The sequence below is a fragment of the Biomphalaria glabrata genome, chromosome 14 (genome assembly GCF_947242115.1).
Source record: "Biomphalaria glabrata chromosome 14, xgBioGlab47.1, whole genome shotgun sequence".
NCBI lineage: Eukaryota > Metazoa > Mollusca > Gastropoda > Planorbidae > Biomphalaria > Biomphalaria glabrata.
Window position 1 is genome coordinate 5,856,887 of NC_074724.1, and position 24,867 is coordinate 5,881,753.

The following is a 24,867-nucleotide window of genomic DNA, read 5'->3' on the forward strand; positions in this document are numbered from 1 at the left end:
AGAAACACTGGGGAAAAAAAAAGCCAGCCATGCCACGATTTCATAGTTAAAGTTTTGGCTGACATCCCACGACAACCAATAACTACAGTGAATAAGTGAAGCTGCCTAAGTTTTCTATGTCAAAATGGATAAGATTTATCGATTTTAATACACATCAAGGTATTATCCTTTTTTTTCTTTTCCAATCTGTAGTGATAATACACTCTTCTCATGCGTGCAGATAGGCCTATTCATAGAGGGTATTGTAGTTGTGTTAACTTGACGGTGAAGTGTGTAGAATGAACGAAGCGTTGACCTAGATTACTGTTCAGGACACAGGAGATTAGCTACACGTCAGCTGCAAAATGTAGACCAAAGTTTTTACAGCTGGAGAAGAAATTCAACTTATTTTTTTTTTAAACAAAGTTAAACATAAGATATACAGACGAAGATTATTATAGTATTACAAATGAACAGTGACAAGTAGAGGTCAACGTGTGACCCCAGCGAGATGAAACAGCAGCCATTGTTCTCTGGAATCTACGCGTATAAACAAAGACAGGATGTAACGTGTCCTCACGTGTTGTTCCAGGGGACAAACAGATCTAAGAAGGGGGCAGTTACTAATGAACAGTGACAGATAGATGTCAGAACGTGTGACCCCGGCTTGATGACACTGCAGCAGGAATCTACATGTAAAAACAAAGACAGGATGTGACGTTTCCTCACGTGTTGTTCCAGATGATACTAGCAGTGTTTGTGCAACTTTGGAGGGGCGATTAGGGACTCTATATAAGCCAGAAAGTTAATGTGAAAGTCAGTCGTGAGTGAGCCGTTACAGTCGATGCGGTCGATGTAAGACGTGTGCGACCCTACTGGAAGAGAAATGTGTACGACTCGATGCAAGTTAACTAGGGTAGAGTTAACTGGAGTGGACTACTGTCGTTAAAGTCTATACAGCGAACTACAGTGGACTTTAGCCGTTACAGTCGATACAGTCGATGTAAAAACGTGTGCGGCTCTGATTCGGTAGACTTGAGTACGACTTGGTTCAGCTTTGGGAGACCTGGAGCGACACTGAGAAGTGTGTCGATGGTCTGTTCTGATATGATATGATATATAAATATCATGGGCGTAGCGAGGATTTTTTTTCAGGGGGGGGGGGGGTTTGGGAGGGATTTTTTCTCTCCCCCCCCCCCCCGAAAAAAAATTATAGTATGTATGTGTGTGTGTGTACATGATCTTTATTACATTCTGACCCTTCATTCTTTCGAAAGATGTTTCTTATGCCCTACAATGTTTCTTCTTGGAATTAGTGGAAAAATTGTAGACTCCCCGACATTGCCAGCAATGGGGTCTGGGGGAGTGCTTGGAGCTCCCACAGCGCGAGGCGAAGCCCTGCCGCCAAGCACTATTTCTAGTATTGAAAGCCAACAAAATGAATGTTCTGAGGTATCTACAGTCAATTTTCCTGCTATTAATAAGTTTTATTTCAAAAAGCTCAAATGCTATTCTCACTGCCTTACTGGCGCCAAGTTGTACTAGGATGTCATGGCAACCCTTAAGTATGCGTAATTCATTTTGTCGGAGAACATGTTCAGCAAACCTCAGGCGACGTTCTGTCACAACCTTACTAAGGGGTCGACTCCAAATTCGGCATAGGATTTCCTTGATTTAGACCCGATCTCTATAACTGACTCCTAAAATCTATCTTAGCCATCTTTGTTGAGCCACATTTAGTGTTTTTCAATTTCGACAGATGACTTTTCAAAGCACTTTATTAATGGAGCCCCGCCACTGGTAGAAAAGTGTAACCTCTCTTGAATACGCTCTAGGAATTAGCCGACAGTAGTTTGCTTTAGATTTTATATCGAAAAGGGAAGTCAAAATCATCTGTTGTGGATTTTAAATTAAAAGATCTCTGGAGTTGTTTTTTTTAAAATTTAAAACCCCATTTAGCTACGGTCATAGTTATTTGTTAACTGTAGTTTGCTTTAGAATTTTTTTAAAACTCAAAACCATCTGGAGGGGTTTTAAACTTTTAAGAAAAGCAAACTGTAGGAGAGGGGTTTAAACTCAAAACCCCCAATAGGCTTGGCTACGCTTAAATAATTTGTGTATGTAATTTGATTTTTTTTATATTAAAGAGGTATTTTTTTATCATCAAACCCTGCTGAAAGGGGGTTTAAACTCAAAACCCCTTTTGGCAACTCTCATAGCATTTTGAGTGCGTTTTTTATATTTAAGAGTTATTTTTTTAGCTTCAAAATCCACTGGAGGGGAGTTTAAACTCAAAACCCCATTGACTACACTCATAGAAATTGGAGTGTATAATTTGCTTTGTTTTTAATATTAAAGAGGTATTTTCTTACAATTAAACCCCGCTAAAAGGGGTTTAAACACAAAATTGAGTCGAAACCTATTTACCTACGCTCATAACATTTTGAGTGCGTAATTTGCTTTTTTTATATATTGTAGAGGTATTTTTTAGCTTCAAACCCTACTGAAGAGGATGGGGGGGGGGGGGTTTCAGCTCAAAAACCCTAAGGCTACGCTTATAGAATTTTGAGTGTGTAATCTGCTTTTTTTTATTGAATAGGGATTTATAAAATCAAAATCTTCCTTAACTGTGCTCTTGGAAGTTGGGGATAGTCGTTTCCTTTTTTTTGGTTTTGTTTTGTTATTAGAAGAGAGGGATATAACTGCAAAAAAATCCTGGTAGGAGATTTTAAACTCTTAACCCCCTGATAGGGGTTTTGAACTCAAACCCTCCTAGTAGGGGTTTTAAACTCAATACCCCCTGATAGGGGTTTTTAACTCACCCCCCTGGTAGGGGGTTTTAAACTTAAAACCCCTTGGCTGCGCTGGGGCAAGTGATGTTATAGTATTAGAATGTCACCCAAAGTAAACAAAATCAAAGCAAAAAATTAATTACTGAATTCCGATCCTCCCCATTCGGGGGAGGGGGGGGGAATTTCATTTCAGGGGGGGGGGTTGAACCCCAACCCCCCCTGGCTACGCCCATGATAAATATATATATATATATATATATATATATATATATATGTATATATATAAATATAAATATATATATATATATATATATATATATATATATATATATATATATATATATATATATATATATATATATATATATATTATTTGTAGATAGCATTGTACTGTTTCTATAATCATATGACATACGCAAAATTCAGAGGTGACTTTAAAAAAAACTTATTAAAACTCATTCACTATTAAGATATACTGAAGTAAGACAACCTCAAACCCAATTTCATAAATTTAATTGCTTTAAACTAATTTAATATAAAAGTAATTCAAATACAAATCGAAATTATAATTTATTTGACTAAAATAGTATATTTAAAATATGACAAACACCGTGACGTTACATATAACAATAATCCACTATAGAGAAACAAGAATAATCAAACGCAGTATACACATGTCAATGGCTACTTGAAACAATGACTGCGAACAATGACTATTTTTCTATCTTCCTATTTATCTATTCATCTTTTTTTTATCTATCAATCTATGTATCTATATTGCTATCTATCTTGCTTTCTATCTATGTATCTATGTATCTATCTATCTATCTATCTTTCTATCTATCTATCTTTGTATCCTATTTATCTATTCATCTTTTTTATCTATCAATCTATGTATCTATATTGCTATCTATCTTGCTTTCTATCTATGTATCTATGTATCTATCTATGTTTCTATGTATCTATCTATCTTTCTGTCTATCTTTCTGTCTATCTATCTATCTATCTATCTATCTATCTATCTATCTGTGACAGGTGGGGAAATGTGACGTGTGTTTGGCGCGTTTAATGTCTAGGGGATGAATATTTTTAAAGCTATCACACACCAACCTATCAGCATATGAATCGGAAGCAGACACGCAACGAGACAAAGCAATGAAAGATAGATACAAAGGTTAAAAACGAAGAATATTTATTTACATAAATATATATATAAGAATAAAAAGGGGGAGGGTTTGCTTCTATCTCTAAATAATACTAGCTTTAATCATCACTCTTGCACCTAATAAGAGAGTATGTCACTTTGTCCTCTGACTTAGCTGGTTTTTCCTGTTGATGTCGCAGCTGGCTGTGTCCTGGCTTGAGGTTCTGCAGCTGGAGGTGGCGCTCTAGCGGATAGAGGGACGCCGGTGATATAGTTCTTGTGGAGTCTCAATCCCCAAAATCTAATATCTGTAGTGGGCACAGTAGGGCGGCCGGCCGGCTACCGTGGGCACAAGGTTACTGCCTGCAGAGCTGATCTGCCGTGGACAGCGTAGTTGACAGGATATGTCCAGTGAGTTGCAGAGGGTTGGCGTAGCTATGATGTCTCGCACAGATCTGAATCTATAGGGACGTTGCACCTAATAGCTCGACAGGTGGGCTGTCGAATAGGCGGGCAATGCCGATAGCGCCAAGTAATAGAGTTGAGTAGATCTCAGTAGGCAAAGGCAGTGCTGAATAGCACTAAGCGCAAATGCAGGTAAATAGATCGTTGATCCAATAAATAGGTAGGCAGGTCAGTGAGCTAGTGCAGTGCTGAATAGCACTAAGCACAAAGATAGTAGGTGATTCTGGATATCAAACAAATAGTTGATCCAATAAATAGGCAGGTAAGTAGGTCGTTGATCCAATAAATAAATAGGCAGGTCAGTGAGCTAGTGCAGTGCTGAATAGCACTAAGCACAAAGATAGTAGGTGATTCTTGATACCAAACAAATAGGCAGGTAAATAGGCTAGTGCAGTGCTGAATAGCACTAAGCACAAAGATAGTAGGTGATTCTTGATATCAAACAAATAGTTGATCCAATAAATAGGCAGGTAAGTAGGTCGTTGATCCAATAAATAAATAGGCAGACAGCTGAGGGAGGCACCAGGTATTTCTCTAGGAGAAAGAATGTATGAAGTAGTCCAGACTCAATAGCTCAACGACAATGAGAAGTAAGAGGGTCTGATTTGATTTGGATCTACTTTATATATGCCTGGAAAATGTGGGCGGGAACAGGAAATGTCCTAGGCTAAGAATTATCTTACACGTGGGTGAATTAGACTTGAGATGGGAGTCGCACATTTGGAAGGTCAATGGGCGTGTCTGATAGAGTTTAAAACAATAAGGTAAAAACGAAAGTGAAATACAAATATAACATATGTTATTTTGATGTTTTGACCAGCTCGGCCCTTCTTCTTTTTTTTTTTGTCACGCCGCCGCATTCCCCTTCAGAGGATCTTTTGACCCCTTTCAGGTGTTCCGTACACATACAATACAACATACATGAAGATACTTTTTATTAATTAAAAGTATTCTTTGCTTCATTATATTTACTCATCGCATAGCGAAATTTGTTTCTTTCATATGTTAGGATTAAGACTTACAAGTGTAACTATTAGTGTAATTTAAAAGAAGGCCCATAATATTTCGTCTTTAAATACAGAAAGAAATAAACTTTCATGACTCCAAAGTAAAGAAAACAAATATAATAATATCATTGTAAGCTATTAAGGTATTTAGATTACAACATTAAAACAATTAAAGAAAGATGAAACATTAAATCATAACTAGTCGAGTTTGTTTGAAGAGTACCAAAATATTTCAAACTAAGCTATCGTTAATTAGGTTTGATATTAGAATTCATTTTCCCAATAAAGAGCCTGATATCAAGACGTAATGATATTTAAAGACATAATACCATTAGTCAATTAACCTTATTAATTCATGCATTTTGATACAGTTTTATACTTAAAAAAATGCAAAATCTAGAATAAGTTTTATTAATTATTATTTATTTATTATTATTGAAAGCAATCTAACCAAATAAAATAAGAGAAGGATTTCAAATTCTCAGAATTCTTGAACCGTTTCAAAATTTTTGCAATATGATTGCATCATTGGTCTTATTTAGCCAAGAATAACAATGACTGTAGGAATATTAACTATGACATAATCATATTTTCCAAATAATACAAGACCCCATTACTACTTTAAAAATTTAAGAGTGTGGATCTTATTATGAAGAATAAATATGTTAATTGCCAATGTTACGTAACAACAAGACGATAATTAAAATTGAATTGGAGGAGACCTTAACATCAAATTAAATTTCTAAATGGTATGTGAAAGTTGTTAAATCTAATTCTTTAAAACGATTTAACTATCAATATAATTATTCAATGATTCATCATTAAATCGAGAAGACCGGTTTTCCTATGTTAGCTTTAAATTACCGTTCAATGAATCTTAAAATATGGACTATTGTAAACGATTTCTGTTGTAATATTCGAGATGTTTTTGTCACAGCCAGCGAGTATAAAACTTAGTCTCTGCGTCCAAACCTCTTCAATTGTGCAATAAACATCTGTAAGTGAAAAAAAAAACAAAAAAAAACAACAACAAGAAACATATAGATATAAATCAAATTATAATCTTATCTATATATTGATTTTATCCTCTTGCCATATTTATAATATTTTAAATGTAGGCTTAACAGGATAAATGTCTTTAAATAGGTTTGTTTGTAATTATAAGCACCAATTCCATCGCCGTGAAGGTTGCTTTTAGTATACATATAAATATAAGGTACTATAAAAACAATGCTTTTTATGAGCTTATTGAGTAAAGTTATAAGGCAGTGTTTTTCAAAATTTCCTGGCTTGCGCTTCCCCCCCCCCCCAAACGACAAATAGTTCGTTCCCTCCCTCATATCAGCTTGGGACTTAGAGGATCACTCAAGGCTTCCACTTTGTGATCTTTGAGAAATTAAAAAAATGTAATGAAAAGGAAAACAAATTAAAAGTCGAGATTTAACCGATTTCCAGACTTCAATTTTCATTTTTGTTAATTTAACAGTATGTTTTAAATCCCAATGTACGGAAATATATTTGCACCACATATTCCCGCGTTCTCAGCTTTAGAAATTATTTCTCATGGCGTCTGCAGTGCCTTTTGTTTCATAGTAGGAAGAGAGAAAATATTGATTCAGAGGACACTGTTCATCCTAGAAAATAAAGGCGAGGATAATATTAAGTCTAATAATAAAAAGGCAGGATTGGCCCATAATATTATTCAAGGGACATTCCAGGTAATAATAGCTCACAGATCTCTGATGGGAGTGATCGTTTTTTAAAGTAGAGCGTCTCTGCATAACACGTTTTATGAACATAAAAGCATTTTCTGATTCTTTGCACATGAGTGGCTCAAAAGTCCTAGGAAAAATAGTCAACATACGGCCCTTGATGTTTTGCATTCACAATTATAAGTTCGCAATGAAATCGCAAGAATCTTAGCTCGAAATATGCTCACAATAAATAGATAAGCTTTTATTTTTAAAATTTAAATACATAAAACATTGCGATAATGTGAAAGATAATGTACTTTTGTTGTTTTAAGACCAAATGCACCTCGTTCGATGGGGTGCATATCTAAAGCAGATAAACAAAATTGTGACAGTTTAATTGTTTCTAAAAGAAAAAAAAATATTCTCTGCTATACTATAGCCTACTTCTCAGTTTTAATCTCCCAATAACATTTTTTATAGTCTTAGACTTCTGCTCTTATATGTAACCTAGATCTAGGCTAGGAACGCCAAAACCTGCACCTGCTACTATCCAGCACCTGTTTTAGAAATGTGTAATGGCGGCAGTATGTTGCATGACCTGAGACCATACAAAACTGCTTCTTCAAAATATATATTTTTTTTATGTTAAGTATAAGCATTGTAACTAAATCTTTTTTTTGTCAACGTTATATGGATAGCAAGATATCTAAACATTCTTGTGACAGTGCCCCTATTTTTTCCTGGATTGAAATAAATCGCTTTTCTATAGCACATCTTTCATTCTTATAGAAGGGTTGGAGCACTATGGTTCAAACGTTTTTGTGAACCAGTAAGGGAAGAGGGTATCTGAAAGAAAATTTCCGTGCTGCCTTCAGGCGATTAGCAAACTCAGCTCTGCTCAAGTCGGGATTCGAAGTCGAATTTTTAGCGGCCCCCGAAAGGGGAAAAGACGCTATTAGGTTTGTGTAGCCTGTCTGACCGTCCGTCCGTCCGTCCCGTTTAGATCTCAGAAACTAGAAGAGAAATTGAAAATCAGACATCATGATATTTTAGATCATTCAAAGTTCTGATGCAACGGCTACATGTTTTCCCGAATGTGAATCATCTAATTTTTAAAATTATATATGCAAGCAGATTTAAACCAAAAATTACACCACTTTTCAATAAAAAATTTCAGGGAAAGTATCTTTTTTTTTAAAAGGTAACAAGCTTCATTCATAGATTCGCGCATTGGTAAAAACAAATTGCACCGAAGGTCACAATGGAAAAAGTATCAATGGATCATTATAAAATAGATTTTTCATTTATTAACTAACTCAAAAAAGAATTTCAATACGAACTTCGATTCAATTGTAACTTTAAAAAAAAAGAATTACTTTTATACCGCTTAGTTTTCACTTATCGTCTTTAGGCTTTACACTTGACAACAATCTGAATGTAAATTACAATAAATAGAGGCCGGATCTACATAGAACTATATACGAGTTTTAGTCTAGATATAGTAGATTCTATATCTAGATCTAAGAGTCTTAGATATAACTCTAGATATAGAATTAAATAGAATGACTTAGACTTAGATGTTACTCTAGATCTAGACTTAGAGATTGAGACTTTGGTATCAAACGGAAAGTACAAGGAAAATTTCAAATATATAGTAGTTTTGTTATGTGTTTCCGTAGCGTAGTGGTTTAACTTCTGCCTTACACGCAGAAGGTCCTGGGTTCGAAACATAGCTTTAACATTATTTTTTTTTATTTCAGTAAATAAATATTTCTAAATTCTTTTGTGAGTCACATCCTGTAAAATATATATGTATTTTTTGATGATTTTTTAAAGTATTTATTTTTACAGCCTGATATGTTCTATCCTCTATCAATGTCTAGAGCTGTCCGTCTGTCTCTAGGTGGACCACTTCGGGGGCCGATTTTGATTTTGTGTGTCCACACAAACTGTCTTTGTAACCTTATTAGTTAGGTGATAAGGCTTTAAGCAGTATGTTTCGGCCACTTAGCCACACATCCCATAATTGACGGAGCTTTGTAATAAGACGATTGCAACGCAAATGGTTTTAGAATGATTGCCTTTCATAAGAAACGCTTAATAAATGCTTATTAAAAGTTACCACGCCTAAGATTTAACAAAAAAAAATGACATTCTGTTCTATGAACATTTACAGAATAAGTTAAAAAAAATGTAAAAGTTGATTTATTTGAAAGTCTGCATATTTGGGAAACAGTTTAGTTTTACCTTCCACATCTTGTTTGCCATTTAAATTGATAGTGTAGATGTCTAGGTTATCCAGGGTCATAACTAAAATAAAAGGGTTTTAAAAAAATCATCTAGAAGTATGTTGAGGTTTTTTTTTATTACCTTTGTTTTTGTGTATAATACTGTGATAGTAAGTGTGTGTTTTGAGTGGCTGGTAGTGCAGTGTGTGTGCCTGTGTATGAAATGACCAGTAGACCTTGAGTGTACATGGTTGAGTGAACAGCAGTGTGTCAGGACTGTGTGTAAAAGGAAGTCAATTTAGAGAACAAGTGACTGGAGTAAAGAACAGAAATAGAGACTAATAAAATCATTGTGTTTATTGAAGCTGTTGTTGTTTTAGTATGTCTATTTGGCTATTACAAATACTTTATAAATTCCTGTGCTAATAATTGATATTTCTCCCTCACATATTCTTAGACATTCTCCAGTCAAGTTAATACTTTAGACAAAATAATGAATCAAGAAACAAAAATACTCAATCAGTCAATTAATTATTTATAATTAATTATTTTGTTTGATATCAAATAAGGAAAATAACTTGTACATTATTGGTAGATATAGTTTTAATGACGGAGTTCTTCTCCTTTAGATAATTTGTTTTTAAAGGATTTTTTTTTTACGTTGCTTGTTCTTCCCTTTGGTAGGGCAACCTTAAGAAATGTTTTGTCGTTTTTTGTCCTGTCATCCCTTTATATTATTTATTCAACTTTGCCCTCCCCTTACAATACTTACTAAGTTGTCTTACAACGCATTTATGAAATAGTTGATTAATTATTTCGATCAAATATAAATTCTTATATAAATAAACGACTTCTTTTTCCTGGTACAGCTCCTTGAAGGAAAGTCTTTGTGAGTCCTAATGACCTTGTGATAGGGCTATAACGTTTTAGTTTGCATTTTTTGACATTGGTCAGCAGGTCATTATCGGACCCCATTGCCATTGTTATCCTGATTTATTCTCTTCCTTGTAAATGATGTGGTATTTGTATGTGATACCTAGGATCGTTTCATAGCACCTTGGTTGCAATTTAAATGTAAATAAAAAGAGAAGCATGCCTATCCTAAAAAGCCTCAAAGAGTATAAACAACAACATCAAAAGTTATAGTTAAAAAAAAAGTTTGTAATGTATATTGTAATAATGTTTGGGAAATATATTGTAAGGGTGATGTTATAGTGATATTTATGTATATCCAGTAAGTTGAAATTGTTAACATGGTTATGAAGTGTTCTATTAAATTCAACGAATCGATTCGCGATTTTTTTAACACTTTTTTTCCTTGGCACAGTCTGCAAAAGAGCTCACAGCTCAGCAGCAATAAAGCTGGCTAGAAGAAGAAGAAGAAGGCCATGCAAACATTCTTGCAGAAAAAAGGGGATACTTTCCATTTTTTTCGTATCTTCTCTTCCATTAAAATACTCTAGTTAGACCCAGTGGTGTCACTAAGGGGGTGCGGGGGGGGGGGGAGGTGCGGTCCGCACCGGGTGACACTCGATAGGGGTGACAACCGAGCTGAAAAAAATGCACTTTTTCAACAAAAAAAAAAAGTAATAACAAAATACCAACTTTAAAATATGACAGAATCTAGATTATAAAGCATAAGAATGGCTGAATTAACCTTTTCTTCATGAGGAAAAAATCAATAGCAATATTTTCTTGTTTTGATAAACAGTGAGCATATTCACAATGAGAAACTCGCGAGAAGAGTGAAGAACATTTATCAGGCATTCAAATTTGGAACATTTTGACACCCGGACTTTAGCTTCAAATAATTGACAGGGAAGTCATTGCTGTGATTGACGTATAGATGGGGAAACAGAGGAACATCTTGAACTTATAGATTGCTTGTTTCTAGCAAAGAAAAAGTTGATAAATGGTGGTGAATTGAAGAAGACTTTTCATTGAATATTGGAATTGTTTTCTTGGGATTGTGGAAATGTTTTCCAAATATGACCCAGTGCTGAAATAATAACTTATACGATTGCAAGGCAGCGATGAAAAAGAAAAAAGTGACTTTCCAAGTTTGTACCAAAACTCAGAGAGTTTATAAATGTTTTAGCAAACCACTTAAGGATATACTTATCAAAGACATAAATGCTGCAAGGTACTCTGGTATCTTGTATTACAGCACACCTAACATAGATCTCTGAAGTTGTAAGATATATTAACAGTAGCAATGGTCATGTTTAAATGACAGAAATGTTGTAGGATATTCCTCTTTAAGTGGACCAAAAGCTGTTGGTATCAGTTCTGATAATTTAAACGCCTGAAAAGAGATTGATATGATAAGCTCAAGTACATTGTAATCCAGCTAAAATCTCAAGGATTCACGAAGAAGTGCAGGCAGTAATAATGAAGAACATGAAGGATGTGTACACAGTTTAACTTAAGCTATGTGCTTCAGAATTCGTAATCAGGAAATGCTTCTAGTAGACATTTTTTCGGTTTTCTAGAAAAAAGTTTTCTTTCTTTGCTGCTGCTACCATTCGATGGGATATTTTAATTAAGGATAGAGTGTCATATGAACAAATCGCTGGTGTGATTATCGTGTTGCTGTTAGACCTATGATGGAACAATTTTATGAAAGTATGACGGCGAAAATCTTTGCAATCTCTCTGAAAATACAGCTGTCTGTGAATACATGCATACTTTTCATTGTTTGACTTTCTTGTTGGAATGTGTTAATTATTGGCAAAATGGTGGTCAAGCTAGAGCACTTAAACATTTACTCTACGAACTATGTGACAACTTAGCTCAAAATTTTAATGAGATAACTTGTTAAATCAAACTAGCATGTAATTGCAAAATTCGTTTTAAAAATATAAAAATATTAGGAAAATAATCTTAAGATGCCGGATTTACTATTCAGTAGAACAAGAGGTTAATACTGAGTGCATCAATCTCTTTTATATTGGGCCTGACGACAAGATATGTGAACAGATATACTAAAACTAGAATACTAGAATGCAGCAAAGTTTTGAAGGATGTCAACGAATCTCTACCAACCTTAGATTTAAGCCTTAACTGTTTCTTGCCAAATGCATGTCTAGGTGATAAGCCTTAGTGGCGTCATGTGAAAAGAAGCTTTTCAAAACTAAAGTTAATTAACAACTATTAATAACTTTTGAAAAACGAATTTCAAATCAAACAAGTCTGTCCATTGAAAACGAAGTCGCAAAATAGATTGAGTTTAAAATTATTTATACGTTTTCAAATTTTAAATCATGAAAAGGAAATTTAAGTTTTTATTTCTAAAGTTATTGTAGACTTTTAAATATTAAAATAAAATAAATTCTTTTCAAGTGTTTGTACCGGTCAATATACTTTTCGTAAAGTTGCATTTTTTCATTATTCGTCCTCAGAAGACTACCATTATATGTGACTATAATGTTAGAAGGTTTCCGTTAAGAGCTGTTTAATATTTACTAAGGAAAGCATGTTCAGTGGATGTTTAATTTGTTTCTAATTTAAAAATCGTAGATGTTAATATATGTAGGCCTAATAATTAACGATAAAATGTCAGAGACAAACAATAATTAAAATAGAATCGATACTCATTTTAACGTTGTGTAACAGCAATCAGCGAACTGTATTATTTCGATTAAAGAACTAAACAACAATAGTTTTTTTTTTCGGAAGAATAAGTGGAACTCTGGGGGAGGGGGGTGAAGCCCTGTTCTTACCGCACCGGGTGACACCCATCCTAGTGACGCCACTGGTTAGACCTATTTATTGATCGTAAAATAAATTGAAATCTATTTACCTGTTTTTGTTATGTGTATTGCATGTACCTTGTTGACTTTATTAAAAGTATCTGTAGCATTGTTAATCTCTTTAATGTTCCTAATCAGGGCATCGTCCTCGATTTTGTAAATCAAGGATGATTGCAGCGTTTCACATGGCTTCATAAAATCAGTTGCGACCCGCGTCATACCTAATGTGACAAAGTCGTAGTCCACAGTCAATCTATTTAAAGTTTCGTCTTATTTGCCTGTCTTTGCAAGGGTTTTTCTTTATGCTTCAAGTGTGTTTTCCGCGGCCATTTTTCATCTGCTTATCTATTTCTTTCAGAGGTCACCTGTTGCCTGCGACTCACACTTAAATTTATGTTTATTATTCGTTTCAAAATAAATTTAAACAAATGAATATTCTTTACCTTCTTCGTTTTGTAGATTTGTGCTAAAAGAAAAAGAGAAAAAAAAATTAATATAGTCTAGACATTTAAAATTGTCAATAGGCTAAATATGTTAGTCAGAAATAATCTGTACATAAAAAATAATAATAAATAACTGTAAACATATAAGTTATTTTATTTATTTTTAATGGGTTCTAGATAGTTACTATGAAATGCAATATAATTTCTTCTAAAATTTTGAACGAATGAATATATATTATTTATATTTATTTTGAAATTTTCTAAAAAGTATAACTTCTAAATATTAACTACTTATTTTGGGCATGTTTTTAAATTTTTATTCAGTCTGCTATTGATTTTTCTGCATTTTTTTTATTCGACTGTTAATCTTCAATAATTACAAATATCATAACTTTTTCAATTAATTTACCTGATTGTTACGCTGAGAGAATCACTTTTTAACTTAGTGATGTACCGATAGCCTTTTGAAAAAAAAGAAAAAACAACTTATATCAACTCAATCTGTCTGATAAAATTTTTTTTTTGTTATTTCTCTCACTTCCCATTCTTGGATAAATTGAAATTTTGCATAATTATTCAATGTCTCTAACCAAACATGAAACAATAATAACCAATAACGAGTTAAATAAAGATATTTCTTTATTTTCAAAAATAAAAAAAATCTTACAGTATTAGAAGATATTAGCAATTCTTTCACTTACATAAGCTTTAATGTTTTTGCATTTAAAAGTATTTTGCTTTTTTTTTCTATTACAATTTTAAGAGTTAAATAATCACAAAGTCTTTCAATATTTAATGTAAAATAATTATGTATATTAAACAGAATTACTCGATAAATAAGCAAACTAATGATTTGATAAATAAAATAAGATGATTAAAGAATTTTCATTTACTTATTCATATAGCAAAATCAAATAAAATGTAAGTGGGGCAACACACGCACGCACACGCGCATACACACACAGGTGCAGACACATACATAAGGACACACACACACACTAACACACATATATATTTTATATATAATTTACATGTTCTAAAACAACTTAGGCTAACCAAACGTCATTTATTTATAATATAACTCACTTAAATGCTTTTTTATATATTGCAACAAGCCTATTACCTAAAAAAAGAACTAAAAAGAACATTATAATTGAGAATGTCACAACAGTAGAAATAATAGCCCAAACGTTAAGCACGATAGTCTTCTCAGATTTCAGTTTCTCCAAGGTATCTGTCTGTACATTGTAGACTTTAAGAATTGAAAAAAAAAAGAAACTAATTTATTATATATTATTGTGTTAGTAATATAAAAATTGTTGCTTTTTTCGTTATAAACACAATTCTTTATTACCAAGATTATATTAAAAGAGTTAAACTTAAATATTTTTCTTTCATAATTCAATTTTTAAAAAATATATTGTGAGCAGTGAGCATTGAGGGTGGTGAAAGAGGCACGATCCCCTTCAGGGTGGCGCCACACGAAGTCGAGTGCTTAATAATAAAAGATTTCCTGGAATTTTACACTTCTTAAACATTATTTAAAGTAAGAAACATTTTTACATAGAAGTAATAACTTATTGCATTACTTAATCTCTTATAAATACTCTTGTTAATACTGATGTATTCACTGTGTTTGGTACAATACGTTGTGATTATTACGAGTTATTAATTGGCATCTACAAGGGTAATCACGTTTTTTTAATAACTAAAATTGATTATAGATTATAATTAAATGAACATTAGAACATTAAAAGAGTTCACAAAAAAAAATAGATAGGTAAAAAAAGATATATTTTAATGCAACATATAAACAAACATTTTTTTTTGTCAGATTAGAATAATCACCTAAGGGAAGTTTTATCGTCAAAATCATCAGCTGGGGAATTTTGAACTAAAAATCTCAGGAGTTGTTTTTTTTTTTAAATTCAAAACCCCATTTAGCTACGGTGATAGAATTTGGCGTCTTTAGTTTGCTATAGAATAATATTGCAGAGAGAGGTTATCAACCTCAAAACTCTCTGTAAGGGGATTTTAAACACAAAACCATTTGGAGGGGTTTTAAACTTTAAAAAACTTCATCTGAAGGAGGGGATTTAAACTCAAAAACCCTACAGGCTTGGCTACGCTCAAAGAATTTTAATGTGTTATTTGCTTTTGTTTTTATATTGTATTATATTATATTATATTTTTAGCATCAAACCCCTCTGAAGGGGGGTTTAAACTCAAATTCCCCTTTGGCTACGCTCATATAATTTTGAGTTTGGGGAAATTGAACACACACACCCCCTGCTACGCCCATGGAATACATTCTAAAGTTATTTATATTATTTTATTATTAAATACATTTTATTTATAAGCCTATATTTCTATGTGATTTACATAGAAAAGAGGGAGCGTGCACATAAAGTACCTTGCCCAGAATGCAAAATTTGCTTACTACGCCTCTGATTGTGATGATACTAATATATAAAAAAATCAATATAAAATCTTTGTGTACATCAAACAGACTACATTACGATTAATTGAGAAAATTAAATTGGCTGATGTGTAAAAATTATATGAATAGGTTTATGGGATATTAGCATGCAGGATAATAATTCTAACTAACCGAAATAGAACTTTGTAAGTTCTTTTAAATGACTCACCATTGGAATAATCACGATGATTTAAAGATGTTGTTCTCGAAAGATTTGCTACATCGACTATTGCAGTGGTTTTGTTTGATTCGTTCCACCTATCTGAATATAAATTTTAACAATTAAAATTTTAAAATATCAAATACAAAAATTTAAGAAGTACAAAATATACTGTTTTACATCTTACACCATTTCTTTTGAAAAATTATACATTTGATCCTTGATAGTCCAACATTTTTCTATTTGCCACACTCAGTAATCCGACGCAGTGCCGACTCGTTGACAATATTTTTTTCGCTTCTTCTCATGTACTTGTTGCACTGTGAAGTGGTAATGCTTTCTTAATTGTCTTTCTGTGATTACTGTAAGGCTGACGCAATTTTGAGTGCCGTTTGTATATCCTGCATGATGGTTCATAAAGCTGGCAAACATTAAGCATAAATATGATCTTTTCCTAAAAATTGGACAATTATTTGATATGACCGTAACCAATATATTCAAAGTATATAGCTAACCATGGACGTAGTAGGGGAGGAAAGGGTTAGGAGTTAACCCCCCTTAAAAAAAATGAAATCCCCCCCCCCCCCCCCCCCGCATGAATAATCACATCAGTCTATCACGAAAGAAGCGCTGTAATACATGTGATAAAAATTATTTCAACACGTATTTAATTCACAATTACAAATTTAAAAAAAATCACATTTACGTTAAAAAGTCCCTAATTCTATTAAACCTAGTAATAAAAAAAACCAAGGGGATTATCATACAAAAAATTGACAATTATTATTTGATACTGAAAGAGATAATAATTAAAACATATTTATTGTTAAGGAATTTGATGCTTTACTTTTATATCAAACATTGAACGAATGTAATTAGAGGAGGTTCTTATATAAGCACAGCTCATCTAATTCTCCTTCAGTAAACGCGTCGCTTTTTTTTTTTTGTTTATAATTCATTTGTTTTTATGTTTTGGCTAAAAACGACGTTTCGAGACTACGCATGTCCAATTTTAGATAAGTTCCTGTATATTTAGTCCGCTTTTCCAAAGCAGATGGCAGTTTTTTAGATTCTCTGTAACCAAGTATGTAAAGCTATTGGTTTAACCTCCTCCGGAAATTCATACCCATATAAGAGATGAGGGCTATATTCTGAGCCTGTTTGATCGTAGACTGATGAATATATCAAAATAAGCTTTCAAACATCTTTAGAAAGACATTCCAATCACATTTAAACTGTAAGCCGTTAAATAAAATTAAAAAAGGAGGTGTTCCAACGAATAATAATTAATTTAACACATTCTCCTGTAGTGCACAAGGCAAAATCGGAATAAGAAATATTATTGGAATTAATAACTCTATGATTTTTTCAATGAATAAACATGACCTAGATTGAGATATCTAGAATATATAATTTATGAATGAAAGAAAAAGTGCGGGCTGCTAATTTGAAGCCAGAGACCATGCCCACTGCAGGTAATGACGCCAGGTGAACTGGCGGTGATGAGAGGTATACACTAAACGTTTAGTGTCACAAACTATCAAGCAGGCAGTGAAGGGAAGGGGGAGAGTGCCATGAAAAGAATTACAAGCATCTAGGGAGGGGATGTTAAGGTGTAACAAAACGAACATCCAAATTATGAAAAGAAGAAGAGGGTCCATGGATGGGAATTAAAAGAAAGACAGAGAGAAAATACAAGTAGCCTAGTTGAAAATATGTTTATTAAATTACATTAATTACAATAATTAATTTATAGCTCTATAATCTAAATAGATTTATTTCTGTCTGTGTCTACACATAGATCTTATAGGTATATAAAAAATAAACTATAAACGATATATATATATATATATTTATATCATAGGCGTAGCCGGGGGGGGTTGGGGTGTAAGAGTTTAGTGACTGATCTTTTGCTTTAATTTTGTTTAGTTTAGATGAAATTTTAATACTAAACCATTACTTGCCAAGAGGGGTTTTGAGTTTAATACCCCTACCAGGTGGGTTTGAGTTGGAAACCCCCTACCAGGGGGTTTTGAGGGGTTTTGAGTTTGAAACCCCCTACCAGGGGTTTTAAGTTTAAACACCCCTACCAGGGGTTTTGAGTTTAAAACCCACTAGCAATGGGTTTTGACTTTAAAACCCCCTACCATCCCCCTCTTGTATAAAACAAAAAATGCAAACGACAATCCCAAAATTCCAAGAGCACATCTAAGGAAGATTTTGATTTTAAACCCTTCTCCAAAATGTACGATATAAACCCCTCTTCAATATAAAAAAAGCAAATTACACACTAAATTTCTTTGAGCATAGCCAAGCTAATGGGGAGTTTTGAGTTTCAACCCTTCTCCTACAGATATGGCTTTTTTAAAAGTTTAAAACCCCTCAAGATAGTTTTGAGTTAAAAAACCCCTTACAGAGCGTTTTAAGGTTGAAAGCCTCTCTCTCTTCAATACTATTTCTAAATGAAACTACAGTCACCAAATGATATGACCATAGCTAAATGTGGTTTTGAATTAAAAAAAAAAACAACTCCAAATATATTTTAGTTTAAAACCCCCCAACTGATGATTTTGACGATAAAACTTCCCTTTTCGATATAACATCTAAAGCAAAATAGTCACCTAATTCCAAGATCGTAGTCAACAGAAGTTACACATGTCTACCAGTGGCTGGGCTCCATTAATAAAGTGCAATAAAATTGAAAAGATCTAAATGTGGCTCTACAAAGATGGCTAAGACAGATTTTAGGAGTCAGTTATAGAGATCAGGTCTAAATCAAGGAAATCCTATGTCGAAATGGGAGTCAAACCCTTAGTAAGATTGTGACAGAGCCTAGCATGAGGTTTTCGCAGCATGTTCTCCGACAAAATGAATTACGCATAGTAAGAGTTGCGATGACATCCTAGTACAACTTGGCACCACACTTTCATGGAGGGCCTCAGAGCAGGTTGGAGGAGGCTTCAGACATTACCAGTGACAGATTTTTGTGGAAACAGCTTACCAGCAAATGCGCCGAAGGGCTCGGGAGGGTCTAAGTCAGTAAGAATAGCACATTAGGTTTTTGAAATAAAACTTTTTAATAGCAGGAAAATGCACTGTAGATACCTCAGAATATGCATTTTGTTGGCTTTCAATACCAGAAATAGTGCTTGGCGGCGGGGCTCCGCCCGCGCTGGGGGAGCTATTAGCGCTCCCTCAGACCCCTTGCTGGCAACGGCGAGGAGTCAATTCTTTCACTAACTCCAGGAAGAACCTATTCTAGGGCACAATAAACGTCTTTCAAAAGATTAAATGGTCAGAATGTAATAGAGATTAATTATGTACACACACACATACATCCTTCCATACAAACATTTTTTTTCGGGGGGGGGGGGAAGCGAAAAATCCTCCCCTAAACCTCCCCTACATGTATATATATATATCATGGGCGTAGCCAGGATTTTTTTTCGGGGGAGGGGGGGTTTGGGGGGTGAATTTTTTTCTCCCCCCCCCACCGCTAAAAAAAATTATATGTATTTATGTGTGTGTGTGTGTGTGCATAATCTTTATTATATTCTGACCCTTTATTCTTTCGGACGACGTTTATTGTGCCCTAGAATTGGTTCTTCCATGAGTTAGTGAAAAAAATTGTAGATTCCCCGACATTACTAGCAAAGGGGTCTGGGGTAGCGCTAGGAGCTTCCCCAGCGCGGGGCGAAGCCCCGTTGCGAAGCACTATTTCTAATATTGAAAACCAACAAAATGCATATTCTGAGGTATCTACAGTGCATTTTCCTGCTATTAAAAAGTTCTATTTCAAAAACCTAATGTGCTATTCTTACTGACTTAGACCTTCCTTCGTCGTTCGGCGCATTTGCCATCAAGCTGTTTCCATAAAATTGTAGACTCCCCGCCATTACTAGCAAGGGGGTCTGGGGGAGCGCCAGGAGGTCCCCAGCGCGGAGCGAAGACCCGCCGCCAAGCACTATTTCTGGTATTGAAAGCCAATAAAATGCATATTCTGAGGTATCTACAGTCCATTTTAATGCTATTAAAAAGTTTTATTTCAAAAACCTAATGTGCTATTCTTACTGACTTAGACCATCCCACGCCGTTCGGAGCATTTGACGTCAAGCAGTTTCCATAAAATTCTGTCACTGGTAATGTCTGAAGCCTCTTCCCACCTACCATGAGGATCTCCATGAATGAGTGGCGTCAAGTTGTACTAGGATATCATTGCAACTCTTCTTATGCGTAATTCATTTTGTCGGAGAATATGTCCCGCAAACTTCATGCGTCGTTCTCTCACAATCTTACTAAGGGGTCGACTCCCAGTTCGGCATAGGATTTCCTTGATTTAGATCCGATCTCTACAACTGACTCCTGAAATCTGTCTTAGCCATCTTTGTTGAGCTATATTTTTTTTTTTTCGATTTCGGTAACTGACTATTCACTGCAGTTTATTAATGGAGCCCTGCCACTGGTAAAAATGTGTAACCTCTCTTGAATACGCTCTTGGAATTAAGTGACTGTAGTTTGCATTTAGATTTTATATCGAAAAGAGAAGTTTTATCGTCAAAATCTTCTGTTGGGGTTTTCCACCTCAAAATGCTCTGTAGGGGGATCTTAGACTCAAAACCATCTGGAGGGGTTTTAAACTTTAAAAAAAAAGCCATCTGTATAAGAAACTCAAAAACCCCGATTGGCTTGGCTACGCTCAAATAATTTTAGTATGTAATTTGCTTTTTTTTTAATATTGAAGATGTATTTTTAGCACCAAACCCCTCTGAATGGGGGTTTAAACTCAAAACCCCTTTCGGCGACGCTCATAGCATTTTGAGTGCGTAATTTGCTTTTTTTCTTACACTGAAGATGACGGGGGGGTTTAAACTAAAAACCCCTTTGACTACGCTCATAGATTTTAGAGTGAGTAATTTTCTTTTATTTATATTGAAGAGGTACTTTTTAGCTTCAAACTATACTGGAGGGGAGTCTAAACTCAAAACCCCATAGACTACATTCATAACATTTTTAGTGTATAATTTGCTTTTTTTTTATTATTAAAAAGAGGTATTTTTTTACCTTCAAACCCGAAGTGGGGTTTAAATTCAAAACTGAGTCAAAACCCATTTATCTACGCTCATAACATTTTGAGTGCGTAATTATTTTTTTTTATATTAAAGAGGGGGTTTATCGTAAATTTTAGACGGGGTTTTAAAATCAAAATCTTCCTTAACTGTGCTCTTGGAATTAGGGGATTTTCGTTTGCATTTTTTTTCTTTTATAGAAGAGGGGGAGTTAACTGCAAAAACCCCAGGTAGGGGGTTTAAAACTCAAAACCCCTGGTAGGGGGTTTTAAACTCAAAACCCCTAGTATGGGTTTTTAAACTCAAACCGCTCTGGTAGGGGTTTTAAACTCGAACCCCCCCCCCTGGAAGGGGTTTTTAAACTCGAACCCCCCTGGTAATGGTTTTTAAACTCGAACCCCCCTGGTAGGGGCCTTAAACTCAAAACCCTTTTGGTTGTGCTAGGGCAAGTGATGGTTTAGTATTAAATTCTCACCTAAAATAAACAAAATCAAAGCAAAAAATCAGTCACTAAATTCCGACTCCCCCCCCCCCCCCTCTAAGGGGGGATTTCATTTCGGGGGGGGGGGTTGAACCCCAAGAACCCCCCCTGGCTACGCCCATGATATATATATATATATATATGTATATTTACTAGTAGAGAGAGAGAGAGAGAGAGAGACAGAGGTAATATGAGGCAAAAGACTATAAATACATATTATAGAAGTAAATCTACTTCTTTTAATACAATCTTAATAATTTTTTATTAAAACATAATTTATGAGCAATTACATAGTGGTGTTTATTGACGGTGCTCAGTGTGCACAGAACGAGAACGCACAAAAACGGCGTTCAGTATAGAAGTATAGTATAGAAGGGACCTGATTTATTTTAAAATAAAATCTTGACTATGAGTGGTAATTCAAAGAAACACAGCTATTTTTATAGTCCTTTAGTTGCAGAATAAGAATCTGCTTTCATTTTGTTTTTAAAGTTAAACCTTTACCAAATAAAAAAAAAAAAAAAAATATGACAGTTCCTAAAGTCGGTGTGCCTTATATAAGAATTTACTATATATTCTTAAGCAAATTTAATCATAATCATTTTTTCAAAGCAATGGTAAAAATATTAATATTACCTATTATTAGTACCATGGAAGATACAGTTACAAACGGTATATTTTCAGAGTGTTTTGTTATATTAGGAAAAACTTTTACTGTTATGTTGAAATTTCTTGAATCAGGAAATGTCAAATTTACAGAACAATCGGATTCATAGTATTCTGTCTCATCTTCTTTTATTGTTGTATGTTGATAAACTGTTCTACTTGAGATGATTTGAAGTATCTTTTGAATTAATAAAAGAAATCAATTCAATGATATGTTTCGTACATATCATTATATAATTTAAAAATATTTTTTAATAATTGATAGAATCGTATCAAGTTGATTAAAATATTCAATTACATATCTCTCTTACGTTGATTTTAAAATGTTTGTAATTTAATACACAGTTACCCCATTAGAAGATTTGTAAAAGACACAAACTGCTTTTGGAAAAATCCGACTCGCCGAACACAGAACATGAAATGTATTATCTTCTTCTGAATTAATTTTGACTGTGCAGTTAATTTTTCTTGGTTTTGCTGAAATATCAACATTCGATATTTAGTGCATTTAAATAATTTAGCTCTTTGCTCCTATTGATTCAAATTTATGTGTAGTCCTTTATTTATATCGCACTATTATAAAAGTTTTAGTATATAATCGGATGGTGGGGCGTTGTGGTTTATACACCGGTTTGTGCCCACCATGTGGTGGATAGAGAAAAGCTCATCAGATATGACAGGTTCCGGATAAATAAAATAGCCAGGGAGAATCAAAACCTTCATCACTAATCATAGGCCTTTAAATAGGAATGAGCAGATGGAGCTCATTAGTCATGTAAGACTTTCCATCTTCGGTAGAAAAACCCAAGGTATAAAATGTTTTAGAGAGTAATTGCAACCATGACCTTTTATACCCGAAAAATGCTATGACAAAGACTAAACCATTGAGAGCTATGCCGATCGGTCGATACCCGGATCAAGAACGCTTCTTGCTGAGGTGTTGGAGGACATAAGAAGCGAAAAATATGAAACACACCTTAAAACAATAAAGTTACCAAAATGATCAATTTATTCAAACAGGGAAAATGTGTATTCTCTTTCATAAGGTAAACTAAAGGAACTCAAATAGATCAATCGATTACTCTTAGCCTCTCAGAGGTTAGATGAATTGGTTGTGGAAGAACTATAATAGAAGAAGGTCACTACAGTGGTGGAGCTAAAAATTTGGGGACCCAGGGGGCTTGACCTCTTTAGGGGCCCTTGCATTTTGATATTCGACATCATGACATGAGATAATGTACTTAATAAATATAGAAGTCTAATGTGTGGAATACATACAACATGGTCATTTGTTTGCAGAATATTCTATTTCTTATGAAAACAATCTATCTTGTGATTTATATTTTGTAAATGCTGTTAGAAAAAGAAATTAATAGAGCTATAATATTATTATAGAACTAGAACAGTATTATAGAACATATACTTACCATAAACGTTAAAATAACATGAAGCATTGTAACTAGAAATTCGGACCGAACCTGTATCGCTTAATGTCATTTCTCCTAAATGAATTCTTGATAAATTTTGAAAAATAATCTCTAGAACGTTTTCTGTTGTGTTTAACTTTCCATAAATAGAATTATATTTCTGTGATTGTTTTTTACATCGTCCTTCATTATATTTACAAACTGCAATTTGATCATCCGTAGTAGTCTTTGTTAATAGTAACACAATTTCTTCTCTTGAAATGACCTTAACAGTTATTGTGCCATTTGAACCTTCTTCACCATAACCACACCTCATTTCAAAGCTAACTATAATGAAATAATAAGATCAACTAGTTAGAACAACAATTTATTGTCTTTAAAAAATTAAAACACTTCAACTTGCTCTTACATTAAAAATAATCGTATTAAAATGAATTATAGGCAAGAATACTAAAGTGTGTTTGTCTTTTATTTTCTTAGATACATACATGCAAAGTATAATTTTTTTTTCTGATGACACGTTAAGCCCGCACAATAAATATGCTATCACTTAATGAGAATTACCCATTAGCACTTTTTTTGTGAAATCAAGGTCCAAATCTTAAAATTGTATAGACCTTATCACAATGGAATACCTTTATCTAGTTACCTAGGTACCTAGATACCCCTCCCCCCCCACTGGTCCTCAAATGAGATTGGACCAAAGCGCTCTGAGCATGCTATAAGCATGAAAGTAGCGCTATATAAAAGCTATAATAATAATAATAATAATCTATACAATTTAATAAAGGGTAATAACTATAACAACTATATTAACTTAAAATAATTTGTAACAAGAGTTATTTACATTTAGAGATGTACATTTGCAGTGATCTAGCTTTACTTACTAATAGAAAGAAACCTTAAACAGGGAAACAATAACATAAACAGCAGTTTATACATAATTAGCTAATCATCGAATACTGACTGGTTTCATCTATAATATATGAAGTGATTTAGGTTTAAGTAACAATGTACAAGGCAAGCAAAGTAATTCTAAACCGAAATTGCTTATAATGGTAACAGTTCACATGACAAATTTGTA

The 24,867-nt window shown here is 33.7% G+C and overlaps 2 protein-coding genes across 19 annotated transcripts in view; one reads left to right on the forward strand and one right to left on the reverse strand.

Annotated features, from left to right (window-relative positions):
- LOC129922991 (uncharacterized) overlaps positions 1 to 24,867 on the forward strand; it is a 59,759-nt gene that overhangs the window by 1,641 nt on the left and 33,251 nt on the right. Inside the window, exon 1 of one of the 10 annotated variants that reach the window (XM_056011593.1) lies at positions 5,905 to 6,136. The exons of 8 other annotated variants lie outside the window; for them this stretch is intronic. The gene's annotated coding sequence lies outside the window, so the exon portion shown is untranslated. Of the gene's footprint in view, positions 1 to 5,904; positions 6,137 to 11,419; positions 11,935 to 24,867 lie in introns of those variants that run through there. One more of the 10 variants, XM_056011595.1, reaches the window with a different exon arrangement.
- On the reverse strand, positions 5,462 to 24,853 carry LOC129922990 (uncharacterized). 9 transcript variants are annotated; one of them, XM_056011582.1, is made up of 10 exons: positions 24,751 to 24,853; positions 23,784 to 24,110; positions 22,706 to 22,833; positions 22,327 to 22,534; positions 16,153 to 16,245; positions 14,628 to 14,756; positions 13,914 to 13,965; positions 13,505 to 13,527; positions 9,329 to 9,391; positions 5,462 to 6,382 (listed from the first exon to the last, which is right to left on the reverse strand). In XM_056011582.1, the coding sequence occupies exons 2-10, from the start codon at positions 24,097 to 24,099 to the stop codon at positions 6,255 to 6,257; spliced, it is 1,140 nt and encodes a 379-aa protein (XP_055867557.1). In that variant the 5' UTR covers positions 24,100 to 24,110; positions 24,751 to 24,853; the 3' UTR covers positions 5,462 to 6,254. The 9 variants fall into 9 exon arrangements, with proteins under 9 accessions (XP_055867557.1, XP_055867554.1, XP_055867555.1 ...); XM_056011579.1 differs by having other exon boundaries at positions 24,671 to 24,848; XM_056011580.1 differs by having other exon boundaries at positions 24,631 to 24,779.

Excerpts from the sequence above, each read along its gene's own strand:
- LOC129922990 (XM_056011579.1), bottom strand. The coding sequence starts at position 24,725 with ATGTATAAACTGCTGTTTATGTTATTGTTTCCCTGTTTAAGGTTTCTT. Across the intron at positions 24,111-24,670 it reads TTTAAGGTTTCTTTCTATTA|TTAGCTTTGAAATGAGGTGT; the intron begins GTAAGTAAAGCT and ends ATTTCATTATAG. Across the intron at positions 13,528-13,913 it reads TCTCTCAGCGTAACAATCAG|CACAAATCTACAAAACGAAG; the intron begins GTAAATTAATTG and ends TTTTTCTTTTAG.